Source organism: Staurois parvus, unplaced genomic scaffold (genome assembly GCF_062004578.1).
Source record: "Staurois parvus isolate SC_StPar_1 unplaced genomic scaffold, SC_StPar_1.0 ptg000444l, whole genome shotgun sequence".
Taxonomy (NCBI): Eukaryota; Metazoa; Chordata; class Amphibia; order Anura; family Ranidae; genus Staurois; species Staurois parvus.
This window is the reverse complement of record NW_028318240.1, coordinates 2,573,001-2,596,048: the sequence shown is the minus strand read 5'-3', so window position 1 is coordinate 2,596,048 and position 23,048 is coordinate 2,573,001. Positions and strand designations below refer to the sequence as shown.

At 44.1% G+C, this 23,048-nt stretch overlaps 1 protein-coding gene across 1 annotated transcript in view; it reads right to left on the bottom strand.

Moving 5' to 3' along the window:
- LOC149453952 (mucin-3A-like) overlaps positions 1–22,376 on the bottom strand; it is a 35,662-nt gene extending 13,286 nt beyond the window's left edge. Inside the window, exons 1-7 of the mRNA XM_089687989.1 lie at positions 22,367–22,376; positions 21,108–21,191; positions 18,748–18,866; positions 15,093–15,154; positions 13,518–13,651; positions 10,254–10,313; positions 5,164–5,332 (exon numbers count right to left, since the gene is read on the bottom strand). Coding sequence (XP_089544115.1) covers positions 5,164–5,332; positions 10,254–10,313; positions 13,518–13,651; positions 15,093–15,154; positions 18,748–18,866; positions 21,108–21,191; positions 22,367–22,376 — 638 coding nt within the window. The remainder of the gene's footprint in view (positions 1–5,163; positions 5,333–10,253; positions 10,314–13,517; positions 13,652–15,092; positions 15,155–18,747; positions 18,867–21,107; positions 21,192–22,366) is intronic.
- Positions 22,377–23,048: the final 672 nt, after the last annotated feature.

Sequence of the window (23,048 nt, the reverse complement as noted above, 5' to 3'; positions counted from 1 at the left end):
CAATTGCGCGGTCATGCAACACTGTACCCATATGAATTTTGGTAACTTTATTTTGGTGGTACTTATTCACCACTGGGATTTTAATTTTTTTTGCTATTTAAATGAAAAAGTCCAAACATTTTGAAAAAAAGTGTTTTTCTTATAAAATCTTTCATCATAAATATTGGACAAAATGTATTCCTTTATCTTTTTAGTAAAAATATAAATAACCCAAATTAGTTTTTAATCAAAAATTATAATTTTTAAACTTTGTTTTACATTTTTATTTAATTTTTTTATATTATTATTGTTTTTTTTTTTATAAATATACTGTCACCCTAGCAGTACAGTGTCACCATGGTGACACTGTACTACTTGTGGGGGGTGATGAAGTTTGTTTGTTTTTTTTACACTGATTGCTTTTATACCCATAAAGGCTGTAAATGCAATAATTTCTCCTTCTCTCTGGCTGCATTCTTGCAGCCATTGAGAACTACTGGGTGAGCTGTGATTGGTCACAGCTTGTCACATGGTACAAGGCTGTTGTGACTAGCCTTGTACCATGTGACCTCTGTGATCATTCACTCATTTCACACGTAGTAAGCAATGATGCCAGAAGTGATATCTTGCTTACTGCTCTGCATTCGATCACCGATTGGCCAATCAGTGATCACATGATCGGGACCTCGTGCTTGTGCACGCTCCCAGGGAGCGTGCACAAGCAGGGGCATGCACAAGCAGGGGGCGGGAAGGCCGTTTATAAACGGCCACCTGCCCCTGCACTGCCACCGTCCGGCCGTTTATATACAATGGCCATAGGGGAGGTGGTTAAAGGAGAAGTACAGCCAAAGCTCTATTGGTGTACAGAAATTCTCAATTTCTGCCTATGTGACTGGCTGAATGCTTTTGCCAAATGCAAGTCGATACATGGAGGAAAGAAGGGAAAGGCGAGGCAGGACTGAAACCATTACACAAAATATATTAAGAAGGCGAATAAGGCTCAGGAGGGCAGGATTTTCAATATGAAGCCAAGACCAAGAACATATGGATATGACCTCAAACTAGCAGGAGGAAAATTCAAAACTAATCTTAGATAGTATTTTTTGAAGGAAGGAGTAGCTGATGCTAGGAATAGACTTCTAGCAGAGGTAGGGAGCCAGTCAACAGTAGGTGGACTCAAACATGCTTGGGACAAACATAGATCTATACTCACACACAAATGTTAACAAATTGAAATAAAATTTTAAAAAATGATCAATATATGAAGGAAACATATATTTGCTCCCATGCTGATTTTGAATGTTTGCCTGCTCACAAAGAAATAATCAGTCTAAAAATCGAATGTTCGGTGCATTGTAACACTGAGAGACAGAATAGCAACAAAACATTCAGCAGAAATGCATGTCTACCAAATGATGACTGATTTGCATGTTCATGAGGGAAATAAGTATTTGAGGTGAGATCTTGCATGATGCACCAGACTTAGGGAGACGGACAGTTGTTTTGTGTTTCTTCCATTTGTGAATGATTGCACCAACTGAAGCGTGGATGAGCATGGATGAGCTCCCCTTCCCTTCTTTGTGTGACCTGGAAGGCGACGTCAATGATGTCACTTCTGGGTCACGGCTGTCACTTTCCGGGCTAAAATAAACGGGAAAGATGTATTGCAATGCGGTTTGCATTGCAATACATTTAATGGATCACAGAGAAGACATTGGCGGTCTTTTGGACCCTGCATTTCTTAATAAAGAGAACCTGTCACGAAAAAAAACATCACATAGGGGATTTTGTGTCTCCTATGTGATGAAAAAAAAAGTTAAGTAAAACATTTTTTTTTGTAAAAAATAAAGCTACACTCAAGCACATAACATCTCCCCCCAAAAAATTTTTAAGCCTCCCCACCCCCACATTTACACATACAAACATAAACACACACGTGAAAATGTCAATACACATGTTACATATCACCTCAGATGCCGGAGTGAGAGCAATAATTCTAGCCCCAGAGCTCCTCTGTAACACTAAATTGATGACCTGTACGGGCTCTGGAAGCATCTTCTATAGAAATTATAGGGTACAGAAATTTGACGCCATTTCATAGGCGCACACAAATTTAAGGTTTGTATCTATTTACTCGGCGCAACCTCATCTTTTATATTTTACCAAAAATGTGGCTAATTTTTTGTGTTTGTTTGCCGTAAAATTCAGAAACAGATATTTACTGAAACTTTACATTTGCTAAACCTTTGCAATAATATCATGCAACATGCAAAATTAGAACTACCACTATTTTATTCTCTAGGGTGTCTGCTTTCAGAAAATATATCATGTTTGGGGATTTTGTGTAATCTCCAGGGAGAAAATGATTTTATAAACATGTGTGCAAAAATGCACGAAAACGGCTCTGGCAGTGAAAGGGTTAAGGGCCGCCCTGACCCCCCCATGCCAAGCTTCCTGCTTGGGTATTGGTCAGAGTCCCTTGAGCATGCAGATCAGCCCCTCTTCACCCCCACCCACTGTCTTCCAGAAACTTCTAAAGCTTCTAGAGCAAGGGGAGGTATCACGGAAATGGCCCGCAGAGCCCTCAGCCCGAACCTAGAGTAACCTGGCTGACTCACCCCAGGCTGCTACTCATCCTCTGCCAAAACAAAACTAACTAGCTAAACTTGTGGCATTGCTTATGGCAACTAACTAGCTAAATAGCTTACTAGCTCCCCCTATCTAAACTTGCGGCATTGCTTGTGTCCTTCGGATATGTTGGCACCAGCGAGACAGTCATGCAGGGTTTTTCCTGCGTTTATGATAACCCGTGCTTCATCAAGCGGGAGTGCACTGATGGGTTTGCAGGCTTGTAAGGCACTGAGCCCGGGCAGTAACACAAAGACAGTTCACTGATGATTGTAGAACACTTGGTTCCAGCCATTGATGGGTGGATGAGTAGTTGCACAGGTAATAATGGTCCGCAATGGTTGCTATGGGCAACAGCGAGATACGGGATACACTCCCCACTAGAAACAATAAACCACAAGATCACAGAGTCACTGATTCCAGCTACTTTGGGGCAACTGGACATTTGTAATTCACTGGGTAGCAGGCTGTTCCGGTTGCTCTGGACAACGACAAGCAAGCACTGACTTCAGCGGGCTTCAGCAATAGTAGAACATAGGCCTCAGTCGGTGGTGGGCGCCAGAACATTTGTAATCCAAAGGAACACTGTAGCTCGCCATGGTTGCTATCGGCGACGGTGAGCAAAGCAGTAGTACAGACACAAGGTCTACTGTTGTAAGCAGGCACATAATGAACATAGTCTTTTGAGGTAGCCACATGTAGAGCAGAACAATACTTTCACATACTGATGGACCACTCCAGATGCTCGGGGCAATGGCAAACAGGATAACAGCGGACATTTTACTGTCTTTAGCAGATAGATCATGAACATAGTCTCTCACACCAGCTACCTGTAGAGCAGCAGGAAGACTTTTGGATGGGTCCAACATGGTTGTTGAGGGCAACAGTATTAGCAATGAGACTTTAATCACAGCAACAGTCACAATTCCAGCAGTGCAGCACACCCCCACTTTCCTGCTTGGCTCCATGATACTTTACAGCAGCAGGCACGATTTCCTGGATCGATGATTGCTGGGTGCTAGGGGCAACAGGTTCACATTGCTATAGGGACATCCCGGAATTACGAGCCCCCACGTGTAACACTACCCCCTTAGGGGTCGCTACGTTTTGGGTCCCCCTAAAGCTCAGCACGGCCAGACAACACACATTTTCTTCCACACCTGCACGTTGGAGTCAGTGAACAGTCCTTGAGCTTGGTTTTGATGTTTTATTAAGGGGTTTAGAACTTTAATGGGGTTGAGGGATGCACGGGAATCCCAAGGGAACTGTGAACTGCGAGAACAAACTCCTTAGCAACCATGTTCAAGTCTGTGGATAAAAAAAGTCTCTCCTTTGAAGAGCTCTCCAGCCCTTCTGGTGTACCACCTCAGACCCCAGATGAATCTTCCTCATCACCCAGCTGCCTGAGGGTATCCCTCGGCTAGGGGACCCAGAAGCAGCCCCAGATGAGAAGCTAGTTGGGTTCTCCACCTGACTGCCCTCTTCCCTTATCCGGCCCAGGGGGTGTAGAATTACTCACTCTGTCTCTCCTGCAAGCTTAGAGGGTTGGTGGCTGCCTTCAGTCTCTACACTGGGCTGGCTGCCTTCCCTGCTCCACAGGTTGTCCTCTCTCAGGGGACGTAGAGGAAGAGAGATCTGTCTGTAGGTAGGCTCCTCTCCTGGGCCCCTTCCCAGGCTCCACACTCCAAACTTCACTCCTTCTTCCACCCAACACTACTCCTCCTGCTGATCAGGTTCCCTCATACTTAGGACCCCACTTACTGACCCCATGTCAAGCCTCCTGCTTGAGCATGCAGATCAGCCCCTCATCACCCCCACCCACTGCCTTCCAGAAACTTCTCAAGCTTTTAGATCAGGTGGAGGTATCAGGGAACTGACCTGCAGAGCCCTCAGCCCTGACCTAGAGTAACTTGGCTTACTCATCCTAGGCTGCTACTCAGCCTCTGCCTAAAAAAAACTAAATAGCTCTAGCTAAACTTAAGGGGCGCTACATATATATGGCAAACTTGGTCTTTTTTCTGCCGTCACTCTTCTATGGTTCTGGGTCCAATGGCAGGCTCCCCTTGCATCAGGCGCTTCATATTTAGTGAGGCTCATCCACATCTAAAAGAATTTAAAGACAATGTTGCTTTTCCATCCAAACCCTGAGATTGCCCGGATGATTATAATGAAGCCAGACCCTCCAATTATAAAAATCAATCTGTAAAAGGAGATGCTGAAAGATTCAGCACTTTCTCCAGAGACGGGTACAACTCTGCCAAAAGTTTTCTAAAATCCTTGCAATGCATATTGTGTGCAAGAAAAAAAAATTTTTCACCTTCACTTTAATGGGTTTTCACATGCTACTGGGTGTCTTTTTAGCCACAAAGGTTCTTATATTAGATATCTGAACCCCCATGGCTGTTGCTTTCTAAGAGAAGACAGGGCACACTGTAATGTCAAAGATAGTTGAACTGAGAGAGAACAACAGAACATGTACATAAAACTGGAGCACTATGGTTATAGCCACATCCTTGGTGATTGATGTGTATATGGAATAATCAGTTAAAGCCTTACTAGCAGTCAGGTCCTGAAGAACTAACGGCACAATGCCCCCAGTTACAATTGATTGGCAACTCGTAATTTTTGCTGCAGTCTGTGATGCATAGTACAAAAGTTGTTACATTCAAACCGTGGAAATAATTTTTCATGTCCCGTGGGATATCTTCATCCTGAGAACAGAAATCTGCAAAATAAAAGGCATATTATCATCCACAGCTCATTTATTTATATAGTTGCATATATATATATATATATATATATATATATATATATATATATACTATATTGCCAAAAGTCTTGGGCCAGATCTCCAAATCATTGGATGCAGGTGTTCCAATCACCTCACAGGTGTATCAAATCACCTAGGCATGCAGACTGCTTTTACAAACATTTGGGAAAGAATGGATTGTTCTCAGGAGCTTAAAAGGGGATTATGGTGTGGGATTATTTTTTAGGGGTTGGTCTCAGCCCCTTAGTTCCAGTGAAGGGAACACATAAGGTGTCAGCATCCACCACAGTTGTTTTCCGTGGTCTTCCGGGTCTTTTGGTGTTGCTGAGCTCACCGGTGCGTTCCTTCTTTTTTAGAATGTTCCAAACAGTTGTTTTGGCCACGCCTAATGTTTTTGCTATCTCTCTGATGGGTTTGTTTTGTTTTTTCAGCCTAATGATGGCTTGCTTCACTGATAGTGACAGCTCTTTGGATCTCATCTTGAGAGTTGTCAGCAACAGATTCCAAATGCAAATAGCACACTTGAAATGAACACTGGACCTTTTATCTGCTCATTGTAATTGGGATAATGAGGGAATAACACACACCTGGCCATGGAACAGCTGAGAAGCCAATTGTCCCATTACTTTTGGTCCCTTAACAAGTGGGAGGCACATATGCAAACTGTTGTAATTCCTACACCATTCTTCTGATTTGGATGTAAATACCCTCAAATTAAAGCTGACAGTCTGCAGTTAAAGCACATCGTGTTTGTTTCATTTCAAATCCATTGTGGTGGTATAGAGCCAAAAATGTTAGAATTGTGTCGATGTCCCAATATTTATGGACCTGACTGTATATATATATATATATATATATTAGTAATGGTGGTGAACAGTGACTTTTAGTGGGACTATGACAGTACGGCTGGCATTCTGACACTAAATGAACCTTGGTGGGAACTGATTAACTGCTAATAACATCTCCAGTGACACTAATACAGCGATCAGTATATACATAATGTCAGAAATATCGTTATACACTCTAAAAACAATATAGACTGAATCCTGAAAATGACTAACACCGAAATGATGGTCCCCTACTAAAAAATAATAAATCAATTTGCACCAATGGAAACACACGGTTTAAACAAAACCCCTTGTAAAATACACAGTGACCACATGAGGTCACTAAAACTCACTAAAGAGTGCTCTGCTATACAAAGAATGGCCATATGATGTCACTAGAAACACTAAAGTCACTTTCAGAGTTTGAGTCATTAGCTACCGCCCAGGGGCGGACTGACCATTTGGAAACCCAGGCACTGCCCGAGGGCCCGGGGTCAGTAGGGGGCCCCATGAGATGCCCCTGGTACCTTTTTCATAGGCTTTTTTTTAGTTTGGGAAGGACACAGGGGCCCCATGATCCCCTATCGCCCGAGGGCCCCATGATTTGTCAGTCCGCCCCTGCTACCGCCATAAAAGGTACCGCCATGACCGCCATGACACTTCACTGTGTTATACACCCTTGGCAGTCAAATGATTAATAACAATAAAAGGGTAACTCTAACCTAAGTATGTTATTAAGATTTGGATAGATGGGGAAGGGTTAAAACAATTATTGTTGGGCACTATTTATCCTCTACCCCCCACTGGGCACTGCTGTTCCTACCTACCCCCTCTGGGCACTATTGTTATCCTTCAACCCCCCCTACTGGACCCTATTGTTCCTCCCCACCCCCGGCTTGGCACAATTTGTCTTCCTCACTCCTGTGTTGGGCATTATTCTTCCCACCCCTCACTGGGCATTATTGTTCATCCCCACTAGGCACTAATTATTCTCCCCACCCCTTACTAGGCAATATAATCCCCCACCTCCCACTGGGCACTCCCCCCCCCCATGCACTATTGTTCCTCCCCACCCCACTCCCACTGGGCATTACTGTTCCTCCCCACACACCCTAAGTCTGGACACTATTGTCCTCCACCCTCCAGTGGGCACTATTGCCCCCCACTGGGTACTATTGTTCCACCTCATCCCCCACTGGGCATTATTGCTCCTCCACAGAACTCCTAAGCCTGGTCACTATTGTCCTGAGCACTATTAATCCTCCCCAGCCCCTGCTGGGCAATATAATCCCCCACCCCCACTAGGCACATCTATTCTCCCCACCCTCAACTGAACACTATTGTCCCTAACCCCCCCCGGGCACTATTGCACTATTTATCCTCCCCCAACTCCACCCCCCAGGGCAATATAATCCCCCTTCCAACAGGGCACTAATGGACCCCCCTGCTAGACATCCCCCCTCCCACATCTCACTGGGCACTACTATTCCTCCCCACACCCTCTAATCCTGTGAACTATTGTCCCCCAGCCACCTGGTGAGCACTATTAATCTCCCCCAACCCCTTCTGGGCAATATAATCCCCCACCCCCTACAAGGCACTATTTGTCCCTCACCCCCCCCCCCCCCCCCGGGCACTATAAATCCTCCCCCAAACCTCCCCCCCATTGTAATATAATCCCCCCTCCAACAGGGCACTATTGGACCCCCCTGCTAGACATCATTGTCCCCCACCCCCAGGCACTATTATTCCTCCCCACTGAGTGCTGTTGTCCCCCACACCTCACTAGGCACTACTATTCCTACACACACCCTCTAAGACTTGGCACTATTGTCCCCCACCCACCTGCTGGGCACTATTAATCTTCCCCAACCCCCATCACATCAGTGCTCCCTGAACCTCTGGTTTATCCTCCTAAAGTAACTTCTGCCACCATTGCCATTGGTCATTGCATCCCAGATTGGAGTTGCCCTTTTTTCCAACAAGCCCATTTGCCAGTTTAGCACTTTATTTGCCTAAGAGCCTAAATGCTACTCTTTTCCTAGACAACATGCAATTCAGGTGTCATTTAAAGGGAAAGTCCTAGCCCTTTCTTCAACCTCCTCTTTACATCAATCCTGTCAGGAACTATCACCTACATCACCTACAGTCCTGTTTATTTGTGCACCAACTGGGCCCCAGTGAGTGCGCAGAAGAGTCCTCACTGCACCTAAAGGGACATTGAGTACCCTGGTCAGGGTTGCTACCACCTCAGGTTGGAGGCATTGGGTTAATTTCTGAAAGCAGGCCTGCTAACATTCAGTGAACTTCTGCTATATGTCGTACTTCTCTGCTTAGAGTTGCTAAGAGTAATTATTGCCATTCCAAGTATCAATACCAGTTCAACCAAATTTACATTCAAGTTTAATTTAAACCTCATATCATAATCTGTGAGTTTACTTTCTGGTGTCAGTTTACTCTGGTAAAAGAAACCTTGTGGTGTCAGCAGGGGTTGGGCTCTCAGAGAAGGATCCAGAAGGACAGGGAGCCCAAAAATTACTCAGTGAATCCTAAGGGGGTAGTGCGACACAGAAATCTCCAAGGATCAGGCCCTCCTATCCCTCTTGTATTGAACTGTATTGTTGCTGTATTGTCTCCTGTTATATTGTAAAGCGCTGAGCAAACTGTTGGCGCCATAAATCCTGTATAATAATAATAAATAAATCCTGTATAATAATAATATATAAATCCTGTATAATAATAATAATATATAAATCCTGTATAATAATAATAATATATAAATCCTGTATAATAATAATAATATTTAAATCCTGTATAATAATAATAATAATAATAATAATATATAAATCCTGTATAATAATAATAATATATAAATCCTGTATAATAATAATATATAAATCCTGTATAATAATAATATATCAATCCTGTATAATAATAATAATATATAAATCCTGTATAATAATAATAATAATATAATAATAAAGCATGCTTCTTATACTGATTGTAGAACCTAATGGGTTAATCCTCCACATTGTGTAAAAAGGCTGTTTGATCCTGTCGTCTCTTGTCCTCCCCTACATCTACTGTCTCCAATCCATCTGCTGATGGAACAGAGCCTTGAGGGAAAGCTGCACATGCTCAGTTTGGTGTGTAATGCTAGCAGTTTTTTTTTTCTTGGGAGGGTGCATGTGATCAGCACAGGGCCAATCGACACTGTCCAGACAGAGGTCAGGGGTCCAGCAGCCTCATAGGACAATCAGAGGAGAATGAAATCTCCTCCTATTACAAGCTTTAACCAGGGCTCTGCTAGATACTAATAGAAGTCACAAGACTGCTCTAACTGCTGATGAGAAAAGGTATTTAGCAGTTTATATTTTCTAAAATAATTGCATTTCCATGTTGTGTGTACTGTGGGAGACCAGAGAGAGTGAATGTAGGGTCCGGGGAGAGCGGATATAGTGAATGCAGGGTCCGGGGAGAGCGGATATAGTGAATGCAGGGTCTGGGGAGACCAGAGAGAGTGAATGCGGGGTCTGGGGAGAGTGGATATAGTGAATGTAGGGTCCGGGGAGAGAGGATATAGTGAATGCAGGGTCCGGGGAGAGCGGATATAGTGAATGCAGGGTCTGGGGAGACCAGAGAGAGTGAATGCGGGGTCTGGGGAGAGTGAATATAGTGAATGTAGGGTCCGGGGAGAGCGGATAAAGTGAATGCAGGGTCCGGGGAGACCAGATATAGTGAATGCGGGGTCCGGGGAGACCATATATAGTGAATGCAGGGTCCGGGGAGACCGGATATAGTGAATGCGGGGTCCGGGGAGACCATATATAGTGAATGCAGGGCCAGGGAAGACCGGATATAGTGAATGCAGGGCCAGGGGAGACCGGATATAGTGAATGCAGGGTTCAGGGTTTAGTAACACTTTTGAGCCTGGTAAAACATAATATATTACATTTTGTGGGATTAGTTGCCCTCTGCTATACCAGTGATGGCCATGGGATGTCACTAGCAGATTTAGTACATACAGATTATTCTGCCCATTGAATTACCTGTGTAATTGACTTCTTTTGCTGTGACAGTAGACTTGTATAATTGGAAGCACAATTTCTCTATGAGAGAGAACAAGAACATTATTAAAAATTATTAATGAATTCTTAATTATTAATAATAATCATAATAATAATTAATAGGTCAATGTGTTAGCACTGGTTATGTTTGCAAACAAGGATAAAGCAGCACAGTGGCTAAATGATTAGCACTTCCGCCTGGCAGTACTCGGGTTGTTGGTTTGAATCCCAACCACAGCACCACCTGCCTGGAGTTTGTATGTTCTCCGTGTGCCTGTGTGGGTTTCCTCCAGGTACTCCAGTTTCCTCCCACACTCTGCCTGTAGGTTAATTGGCTCCTGTCTTAATTGGCCCTAGTATGTGTATGTATGAATGTGAGTTAGGGACCTTAGATTGTACACCCCTTGAGGGTTAGGGACTGATGTGAATGTACAATATATATGTAAAGTGCTGCGTACATTGATGGCGATATATAAGGACCTGTAATAAATAAGGATACATCTCACTGTACAAATATGGGACACAGTTCAGGGAATGCTTTGTTTTTTCTCAATGAAGACAAAATGTTCTCTGATTGGACGAGTTGGTTGTGACGTCACACTCTGCACCTTGCCCAAAGCATTCTCTAAGGGCCCATTCACACCAGAAATTGCATGTAGCTCTGCATTTTTTTCCTTGTACCTATGCATGCAATTGATGTGCATTTTACATGCAGTTGATGTGCGCTTTTCTAACTGCATTTGACCTGTGAGGCCACTCCCTTCTTCTTCTTTCCTTGGGCTTCTATGTGCTCTGTGATGCGTTGCAGTGCATTTGCATGCGTTTTGCGCATTTGCGGTACAGAAAAATTCAGCATGCTGTACTTTTCTGCACTGCACTGAATTACACTGCAATGGTATGAGCTGTGCCCATAGGATTGCCTGGATGTTGGCTGTCTATGCAGTTGGAGTGCAGTTCAAAATGCAGCCAACTGCATTCAACTGCGTTCGGTGTGCGTTCGGGCCCTAAATGGCGCCCGTGCTGAGTGTTCAACCTCCTGTGTTCACAATGCATCAGGCTAATCACTTAACACGGGACCTGAAAGCAAGTGCAGATCACTAGAGTAGCGGTGTCTACATCAATGATTTCCAGCTTCCAGGGGCATCACGCAGGCATGGTATATACCAGGGGCGGACTGACCATTTGGAAACTCGGGCACTGCCCGAGGGCCCGGGGTCAGTAGGGGGCCCCATGAGATGCCCCTGGTACCTTTTTCATAGGCTTTTTTGAGTTTGGGCAAGGACACAGGGGCCCCATGATCCCCTATTGCCCGGGGGCCCCATGAGTTGTTAGTCTGCCCCTGGTATATACGGATACATTGGTACACCTTGCAGTGCAGCAGTGTAGGGAGGGGTCACTGCATTGGTAGGTTTTTTGTTGTTCTTTTTTTTTTTTTAGATTTTCTTGGAATTGGGTTTTAAAGTTTAATTCTGGACACTTTTTTTATTCTCTTTGGCTTTATTACACGGATGTCAAACTGGCGGCCCTCCAGCTGTTGCCAAACTACAAGTCCCATAAGGCATTGCAAGATTGACAGTTACAAGCATGACTCCCAAAGGTAGAGGCATGATGGGACTTGTAGTTCCACAACGGCTGGAGGGTCGCCAGTTTGACACCCCTGCTATAATAAGAGAGAATTCAAATTTCTGTCTGTGATTTCCCTTCACTTCCTGTCCCTGTGACACCCTTACATGACATGGGAAGCGTAGCTGTCAATGGGATGGTAAGGCATGGACAACGATAAAAACGCTGCCATGACTTCTACGTTTTCCCCACTCTGCTAAAATTCGATTTTTGCTTGTGTCCCTTTTGGAGGGATCACGTCCTGTCCTGATAGGAAGCATGCAAAAATCTCACCAATGGGCTTACAGGTGGCAAAAATAACCTGGCAGGGGCTCTAAACATCCCATGCTTTCTCCAAAACTGGAGTTGAGCTTAAAGCTGCATTTACATCTGAGCTTTCTGGAACAATGTGTGTTTCTGCACCCGATCCGGCAAAATGTGATGTTCCTCAGATCTTGCAGATGCATGCAGCTTTAAAATGGTTGTAAACCTCAGCCATGAAATTTGAACAAAGCACATCCTTCTATAGTGTGCACTTGTCTCAATCCAGAGCACTAAGTGTCATTTCTGTCTGCTGCCTCCTTCCTATGCTATCTGCATAAGTCACTTCTGACAGCCTTTTCCTGACACCAAGAGAAAAACGGTGACAGGGGAGAGACCTCCAGCACACAGCCCGTGATTGACAGCCTCAGCTCTGTTCCTGTGTGCTATGTGAAGAAGCATGTGTCCCTACAATCAGCTCTCAGAACTCTCCTCACATTGTGTAATTTCTGCTCCCTCGCCCCCTGATTTCTGAAAGCTCGAACAATCTGTATACAGATTGAAAGGCTGTAGAAAAGAAATGGCCGCAGATAAACAGGTACAACGTATGTAAGAGGATTTGGTTGATTTCATTTCACTGGGTATATGTAAGGGACTACAACCATTTTTAGCTCCCCAAACAGTGCCAGCAGATGCACGTTTTTGTTTGCGTCAAAGCATGTGCCAAGTGTGCAACAGATGCACCAAAAAGGTGCAGGAGCTTTTCTGACGAATTTGTTGCATGTAGAGCAGCCCTTTCAAGTGAATGGGCTGCCCTATGTGCACCGCATGAAAACATATGAAAAACATGCAAAATAAGCATGCAAAAACGAGTGTTCCCGCCAGGGGCGGACTGACTATTCGAGCACACGGGCACTGCCCGAGGGCCTGGGGTCAGTAGGGGGCCCCATGAGATGCCCCTGGTACCTTTTCATTGGCTTTTTCATAGGCTTTTTTGGGTGTGGGCAAGGACACGGGGGCCCCATGATCCCTTATTGCCCGGGGGCCCCAAGAGTTGTCAGTCCGCCCCTTGTTCCTGCTATGCTAGGTGTGAATGGGCCTTAAAGTGGAACTAAACCCATAATTTTACCGGCTTCAAAAAATTGTTACATTCCCGCATGCATGGGATGCTGTCACATTTGCTTGTGTTCTCATCCAAACTGTCAAGCCATCAGATGGCTGGAATCATAACTGACCACATGGGCAGCGCCATAGCAGTTGAAAATCAAACAGAGGCCAAGATGGCAGCTTCCTTCGCTGAAAAGAAGAGGAGGGTTTAGTTCCGCTTGAAGGCAAAGCCTTCGTTTTCTAGCCATCTCCGAGCCACAGAGCCGCCCTGGTTACCTGCATTGTTGGAGGTACAATTGTCCTCATTGAATGCTTTCTGCAGTAGCTGCCTGCTTTGTTCTGTCTCTTCCATATACTTTCTGAAGTTCACCCGCACCAGAACCTCGTGATCCACAACGATACTGCCATTGCTGGAGGAAGAAGGAATATAGAGGAATGCCAGACAGCAGATGGAACTACCGTATTATGTCCATTGACTGTACCAGAATAATGTCCCCCACCAGGGCTGCTATTAGAAACCACAGAGCCCCATACAGCCAACCTGGCAGGGCCCCCCTTTCCAAAAAAGACCCACAGTTTACTATGCTTCAGTTATGAGTGTAAACAGTGAGTGATTGGCACCGATCACTCATTGTGTTCATTCAGGAAAGAAATGGGCTGGTAAATGTGACATATTCACTGGACCTTTCCCCCCGCTCTCCATCCTGAACGAACACAATGAGTGATCGGTACCAATCACTCACTGTGTTCATTCAGGAAAGGAATGGGCTGGTAAATGCAACATATTTACTAGACCCCCCCCCCCCCCCCGCTCTCCATCCTGAGGGACATATTTACTGGACCTTTCCCCCCTCGCTCCATCCAGAATGAACACAACGAGTGATCGGTAGCAATCACTCACTGTGTTCATTCAGGAAAGGAATGGGCTGGCAAATGTGAATATTTACCAGACATTTCCCCTGCTCTCCATCCTGAATGAACACAATGAGTGATCGGTACCAATCACTCACTGTGTTCATTCAGGAAATGAATGGGCTGGTGAATGTGACATATTTACCGGACCTTTCTCCCGCTCTCCATATTGAATGAACACAGTGAGTGATCAGTACCAATCACTCACTGTGCTCATTCAGCAAAGGAATGGGCTGGTAAATGTCACATATTTACCTGACCTTTCTCTCACTCTCAATACTGAATGAACACAATGAGTGACGTACCAATCACTCACTGTGTTCTTTCAGCAAAGGAATGGGCTGGTAAGTGGGACATATTTACCAGACCTTTCCCCTGCTTTTCATCCTAAAAGATCTTAGTGTGTGCTTGCAGCTGCTGAAAGGACATAAGCTGGCAGCACTGCTAGGGGGTGGGGGAACACAGGGGGGGCCTGAGCAGCAGGAGGAAACATATGGTGCACAGGGAGGGGGATGGGTGCAGTGGGGGGCAATTACTGGAACCGATCCCCTGTATGGCTCCTTCTGCAGCAGCTGAAAGCCCGTGGGAGGGAGAGGAGAAGAAGCCAGATTTCAGATCAGTAATTGCCCCCCCCCCCACCACCACCACCATACCAATCACCCTCACTGCCCACATCTAATTCACCCAGCTGCTAGGGCCCCCCCCTGATGGCCTTGGCCCACGTACACGAGGACTGGTGGTACCCCCTTATCCACAGCCCAGTCCCCCACCTCTGCAGATGCTGGTACCACCATTTTTTCATCAATATTATCCCACCATTTTTACTCCTTGTTCTCATCAATGGGGCAAATTTGTAACCGGGACAGCAGATGACCCAGAGAGGACAACTAGTCCCATTATAACACAGTTCTGTAATCCAAAGAATGTTACAGCTCTCACCTGAACGAGCTGACTCTTACATCCTTTAAATTGGAAATCTTGCTGTTATAGAAAATGTTTATCTAGAAAAGAACATAACAGCAATACATAAGATTCGGTGATAATTAATCCCTAGTGCCGGCCACACACTTTACCATCTGACCGTACAATTTCGGCAATATTCCCTTCAGATCTATGAATGACTGTGAAGTGTGAGGTTTGCCTAAACAAGGCATTCTATTCACATCCAGTAGGACAGACCCTCACACTGCTTAGCTGCTGGGACTGTCAATTGAAAGAGTAACGTACAATCAGATTGTAACATGTGTTGCCAGCTTTAGCTTGGACCATGTACAGTGGGTATAGAAAATAATCAACCCCTTTAAAAAAATCACATTTTGTTGCTTTGCAGCCTGAAATGAAGACGGACACAGTTTTTGTTTTATCCAGCTGTATTTCCTCAGTGTAACTTAGAACATCCAAGTGAAAGATATAACACCAACATGTCAGGAAAAAAATAAAAAACAGAATCAACAAGTTGGAAAAAGGATCACCCCCTCCTAAAAATGACTTGTAAACTCAATCAGATGTAGCTTCCTTACTTGTGCCTGTCCACAACTTTATCCCAGAGATCTTTTGACAGTGCCTTGCCACCCAGTGTTGATTGTTTGCTTCAGTTGCACTATCAAGGACTGAAATGCTCCAGGAAAGCTCTTTTCATGCTGAGCTAATCAAAATGACCACAGCTGACCACAGTTGAATGGCTTTGTGTGCCGTTGAAAAGGTTATTAACTTTCTCAATGGCACACAAAGCCATTGAACTGTGATCAGCTGTGGTCATTTTGATTAGCTCAGCATAAAAAGAGCTTTCCTGGAGCATTTCAGTCTCTGATAGTGCAACTGAAGCAAACAATCAACTATGGGTGGCAAGGCACTGTCAAAAGATCTCCGGGATAAAGTTGTGGGCAGGCGCAAGTCAGGAGATGGATACAAAAAAATGGCAAAAGCTTTATCAATGCCTAGAAGCACAGTGACGTCTATTATTAAGAAGTGGAAGGTATTTGGTACAACACAGACCCTCCCTGGATCAGGACGTCACTCCAAACTGGATGAAAGAGCCAGGAGGAAACTGGTCAGAGAGGCGACCAAGAGGCCTACAGCAACTCTGAAGCAGTTGTAGGAATTGGTGACAAAGAATGGTCATTGTGTGCATGTGACAACAATATCACAAATTCTCCACAAATGTGGCTTGTATGGGAGGGGTGCAAGAAAAATGTCACTCCTCAAGAAAGGCCACATACAGTCACCTTGAGGATTCTGAGGCCACATGGAAAAATGTGTTTTAGTCAGAGAAGACTAAAATTTAATGTTCTGGCCTCAACACCAAATGATATGTCTGGCAGAAATCCACTCCAGATCACCATCCAAATCCCACCATTCTTACAGTACACCATGGAGGTGGGAATATCCTGTTATGGGGTGTTTTCTGCAGCAGGGACTGGAGCACTTGTCAAGATAGAAGGGAAAATGGATTGGGCAAATACAGATTCTTGAGTAAAATCTGCTGCTCTCTGCCAGAAAGTTGTCAATGGGAAGAAGGTTTACCTTCCAACATGACAATGACCCAAAGCACACAGCAAAAATGAGCACACAGTGGTGGGAGGAGAGAAAGGTGAATGTCCTTGCATGGCCTAGTCAGAGCCCAGACTTAAACACCATTGAAAATCTGTGGAATGACTTGAAGACTGCAGTCCACAAATGTCACCATCAAATTTACCTAAACATGAGCCGTTCTGCAACGAAGAGTGAGCAAATATTGCAAAGTCTAGATGTGCAAAATTAGTAGAGACCGATCCCAGGAGACTAAAGGCTGGAATTAATGCAATAGGGGTTTCAACAAAATACTGACACAAGAGAGTGATCCTCCAACTCAGCGACTTCTGTTTTTGTTTTTCTTTTCCTGACATGTCGGTGTTATATCTTTCACTTGGATGGTATAAGTTGCACTGAGTAAATACAGCTGGATAAAATAAAAATTGTGTCTGTCTTCATTTCAGGCTGGAGGAGAAGACAGGACAGGACAGATAAAGGAGAGGAGAAGGAAGATGATGGATGCGGAGATACGGGTAGAGAAGAAAAAAGGAGAAGGGAAAAAAAGAAGAGCACAAGGGAGAGAAGGGAAAGGGGGAGAAGAAGGGGTAAAGGAGAAGAGGCAGAAGAGAAAAAAGGGAAAAAGAAGACGAGGGGAGGTGAAGGGAGAAAATACAAAAGCGGGGAGGAAGAGGAGAGGAGAGCATAGTATGGGAAGGGAAAAGATATGAAAGGGGAAGAGAAGAGAGAAGAGAAAATAGATAATGATATGACAATGAGATAATAGTGGAGGAGATAAAAGGAGAAAAGGGAAGGAGAGATAAGGGGAGAGGAGATAAGGGTAGATAAAGGAAAACAAATAAAAGAAGACAGGAGAGTAGAATGAGGAGGGACAGACAGTAGAATAGAAGGGAGAAGATGAGGGTAGTAGGAGAAGGGAGAGAATAGGGAAAGAATATGAAAGGAGAAGAGAAGGGCAAGGATGGAAGGGGGCATAAGAGCGGAGGAGATAAAAAGGAAAGAAGGGGAAAAGAAAAGCACTGAAGAGAGGAGGAAAAGGGGAAGGAGATGAAGTAAAGTAAACAAGGATGAAGAGGCTAAAGGGGACGATGTGGGGAGAATACAAAAGAGGAGAGGAGAAAAACAGTGGAGGAGAAGAAAGGTAGAGAGAATAAAAGAGGAGAAGAAGGGAAAGGGTGGAATGGAAGATAAAGGCAGAGAAACAAATAAGAGAGGAGAGAATAGAATGAGAAAGAAGTGTATAAGAGAGGGGGAAGGGGAGTGACAAAGAGAGGAGGGGAGAAGAGAGAGGAAAAAAGGAGAAGAAAGGAGAGAAGTTTTGGAAAAGAAAAAAAAAGGAGAGAAGGGAAGGGAAACAAGGGGTAACAGGAGATAAGGGAAAGAGGGTAGAGGAGGAGGGAGGAGGGGAGAGGAGAGAAGGGAAACAAGGGGTAACAGCAAATAAGGAAAGAAGGAAAAGGGATGGGAGAAGGGAAGAAGGAAAAGAGAGGAAGGTGGAGAGGTAAAGACAGAAGAGGAGAGGAGAGAAGAGAGGGAAGGGGGAGGAGAAAAGGGATGGGAGAAGGGAAGAAGGAGAAGAGAGAAAGGTGGAGAGGTAAATACAGGAGAGGAGAGGAGAGGGGGAGGAGAAAATGGATGGGAAGGATGGAAGGGAGGAAAGAAAGGAGATAAGGAAAAGAATTAGAAGAGAGGAGAGAAAGGAAGAAAATAAAAGAAAGGAAAGAAGGGAAGAAAGGAGAAAAGATGAGAGACGGGAAGGAAGAGAAAGAGAGGAAGGTGGAGAGGAAAAGACAGGAGAGTAGAGAAGGAAGGGAAAGAGAGGAAGACAGAGAGGAAACAACAGATGAGAGCAGAGAGAGAAGAAGAAAAGGATTAAGAAGAACAGCAATGAGTAGTGGGAAGGAGAGGGGAGAAGATGAAAGATGAAGGTAGGAGATGAGACCAGAGGAGAAGATAGGAAAGACGAGGAGAGAGGATGGACATGAAGGGAAGGTTCCTTCATAGGAAAACCTCTGTGAATCTGGTGTTATGGTTGCACCATTATCACTGTTGTCCACAATCATACCTCTGTGATAAATCTTTTATGGAAGATTTGGTATTCCTTGGATGATGGATCCTTCAGTTCTGGCTGAAAAATCACATTTTCCACATGAACTGTAACTGCCAGTTTGGTGTTGACCTTATCTGGAGAGAGGGACAGAAAATGGGTTTAGTCTAAAAATAACCGAGGGTGATGACCTTTACATCTGTATAGTTCCCCCAGAAACAGTTTTCTAAGTGTGTAGCACTGCCAATCATTCAATACTGTGGGGTAAAACATGAATTATGTTACTGCAACACAAAGTGTGAAATTGGGTTTAAAGTATATGTAGACCCAATCATTCAAATCTCATAAGATTAAACAAGTTAATATAATTTCAAAAGTATTTTTTAATCATTTGACATTTGCAGCTTTCACTAAAGTAATACCATGGTAATCCTGCCAAAAAGCTCTTTGTCAAGGCACTTCCTGTTACAGTGACAACTGTCTCACTACTGTGTTCCTATGTTGTCATCCTGTCACAAGGGCTTTTAAAGAAGAATACAAGGGGCCATTTCAAAATACACAAGTCCAATCCAAGATATCGCCAGCACACCATATTCAAATAAATGCACAGGTCACTCTAACGTCACCAACAGAAAGCTTGAACATGGCATGCTGGTGATGTTGTGGATTGGGCTTAGAATTTGGTGGTGCCATTTCACTATAGCACCCTTATAAATGCTGGACTCTTCGTATTTATTTCAACACACATTACACAGACACAGTCCATTACAGGGGCGGACTGACAACTCATGGGGCCCCCGGGCAATAGGGGATCATGGGGCCCCTGTGTCCTTGCCCATACTCAAAAAAGCCTATGAAAAAGATACCAGGGGCATCTCATGGGGCCCCCTACTGACCCCGGGCCCTCTGGCAGAGCCCGAGTTTCCAAATGGTCAGTCCGCCCCTGGTCCATTGTTGCCACCATCAGGAATCCCACCCTGAGAAATGCCAAGCAGCCATCGCTGGACTGCATGCAGAAAAGAAGTGGCTACAAGGAAGCTGTAGGCTATCAACAGCACTGTGATGGAACAAAGATTTAAAAAGTGATGTATAGTAGCATATCAAAAAACATAAAATACAGCGCAAATAAATAAACAACTCGAAAAAATAAAAATAATACAAAAAAATCATACAGAGAAAAATATCTGATTGTTAAATAGCCCCACTCCAAAAAATAGAATATGGTGAGTAGAATGAAATTGAAAGTCCTTATTCCAAGACCCTTGACCCGTGTTCACAACCATTTGTGCTAAAATCACATACTGCACTCACCAGATATTGGTGAAAAAAACGCCTTATGTACGGGCTCAGGAACCCTAGATCCCCTCAACTCAGCCTCCAATCACCAGGTCAAGATGGAAATCCCCCAATGCAGGTAAAGGTATATGCCTCAAAACTCCAAACTGTAGATTAAATCAGCCTCCGACCTCCAGGACCACCAGAGATCACTCGCCATAGATCTCTATTCTATTTCTAATCTATTTCTATTTCTATTCTATTTTTTGGAGTGGGACTATTTAACAATCATATATTTTTCTCTGTGTGATTTTTTTTGTATTATTTATATTTGTTTTAGTTATTTATTTGCGCTGTTTTTTATTTTATTAGTGTTGTCACTAAGGAGCAGCAGCATTTATTTGGGAATTATTTCATAAATATTTTTTGGTGCTGGTGATTTTTTGTATAATATAGTAGTATATAGTTTTAAAAATTAATTTGTTTATGATAGTAAATGCTTTCGCCTTCTAAAAGTCATTCTGTTATGGTAGCTCTTACTGTAAACCACCTCTTTCGAGCTTACAATCTAGGAGGGAGGGGATAGTGGTACAGGAGGAAGTGGCTGAGGGGGATGGAGTGGTAGGAGTGGAGGAGATCGGCTGTTAGGTGAGAGTGGGGTAGGCTTCCCTGAAGAGATTGGTTTTCAGGGTGTGGCTAAAGGTGAGGAGGGTAGGTGACAGTCTGATGGATTGCGGTAGTGAGTTCCAGAGGATGGGGGAAGTCCTGGAGAAGTCCTATGGTCGGGCGTGGGAGGAGGAGACCAGGGAGCTAGAAAATAGGAGGTCTTGTGAGGAGCGAAGAGTACAGGTTGGGTGGTATTTGGGTATCAGGTCGGTGAGGTAGTTTGGGGCAGCGTTATGAATGGCTTTGTATGTCAATGTTAGTAGTTTGAATTTAATGTGTTGGGCAATCGGAAGCCAGTGGAGGGAATGACAGAGGGGGGGGCCATAGGGTGATTCTTCTTATGGAAAGTATTGGGTTACGGCATTCATCACCAGATTTGGTTTAATGAAATTCTGGCCAAAGCAATGGAATAATAGTAGGCAACATATTCAGTTTACCTAATCTGATATCATCTTGAACGAACATGCAGTTCTTTCCATACAGGTACTGGGGACAGGGACATCTCTTGCCCTCACAGGGTGCTGCGAATGGAGAACATAAGGATTAGTATAAAAAATTGAGCTTATTCAACAACAAATTGTAGGCTCAGTCTCTTACTGATTAACCTGTCGGGAGTAGAACATCACCCTTCGATCAACTGGGGTAGCCTTTTATCCCAGATGCACCCATTGCCCACCACCTTGATCCTGCTCACTTGGCTTGGTGTCACAGCTCCTACTCTTTCTGTTACCAACCTTTCACCAACTACAAATGAGTATATCAGACTGAAGAAAGCATTGAAAGAAAGTGAAAAAAAATCCCACAATTTGGGTTGTCCACAGAACAGGAACAGAAAAAATCTTCCAACGGGGTCACTATTTCTGGTGACAACCAGGCATTCCTAAACTTTTGAAGGATATCTTCTCACGTCCTGTTTTGGCTATGGGATAGGAAGTGAATGGAAATCTCCACAGAAGTAACACCACCCTCTGGCACTTGGTAAACAACATAAGTAACATTCACACAATTACACAATTTAACTGATGTAACAACATCAAACAGTGATGCATCAGAAACACCATTTATTAATACAATGGTGACACATGAAGCTACAACCATAAAAGACAACACATCTGGAACTGCAGTCACATGTAGTCCCCAAAATTAATATTAGAAGATCACAATCAACAGATATTCAAAGAACAAAGGAAAATACAGATTTCCAACCCAGAAGGTGTGGGAGCACAAGTCAGCAAAGGTGCCCAACAATGCTACCCAGCAGACTTACCCTTCTTCTCCCAATCTCTTCCATCCCCTCCCCAACTCAGCCAAGACACTAATCACTCCACAAGGTATAGGCCGCACGTTATAGAAGATACAAGTCCTAGTCCTTCCATTTTCTTTTGCTTTACTGAGACATACCTGGTAACATGCCTTATAAATAGTCTTTAATCCACATGGCAATGTTTACTGCAGAACAGTGGTGCCCATCGCTTGGCCACGTAATGGGGTATCCTCCAACAGAATCCTTACACTCCCTAAGTGAGGTCCACTTAGGAAAATGTTTTCAAGGTGTTTCCCATCAAGAGAGAGCAGATACATGGAGCTGCTACATCTTGACATGGAAGGCCCCAGACCTTCCCACAAGGGCTCAGAACAGATAGATTGCACTCCCTGTTTGTGGTACGCCTCTCACTACTCCAACCAACCCTCTTACCTCCATCCATCTTTATATACCATACTCTAGAAGAAGAGGGAGACTACCACTCACCCAAAGAAATAGGGAGAAGCAGTAAGGTTAACATCCCTTTGTATTTTCCTATGTGACACCCCTCTACAAGCGGTGTCATTGTTTATGGTCCTGGGTCTTGTACTTTCTGTTACAATTACTGTATCACTAGCTGTATTCTTTACATCTTTTGTAACTGTACTTTGTATGGCTGTTGTTGTTATAGAGGTTGCCTTACCGTAAGTGTCCTCTGACTGTGTGGAGTGGCTGAATTTCGCTTCTGTCTCTGTTGTCGTATTCCTTTCTGTGGTTGTTATTTCCATTACAGAGGTATATTTTTTAGTTGTAATCGTAGATGTCCCATGAATACCAGTTACTGGTGTCTTGGTTGTCTGACTGGTTGCTGTACTTGGTGTTGGAGTGTTTCTGGTTGTGGTTGGTTTCAAAGGACTGGATTCTGTGACTGGAGTTTTTGATGTTGGCTTGCTATAAGTGATTGGCGAACCTGTTGTAGAACTCACTGAAGGTACTGACACTGCTGTCAGATCACTCTTTGATGTTGTTGTTTTGGTTAAAGTGTTTATTTTTGTGAAAGTTACTTCCGTTGTTGAGTGAGTGCCACTGACTTGTGTTACTTGTGTGGAACCATGTGTAGTTCCCATATTGTCTG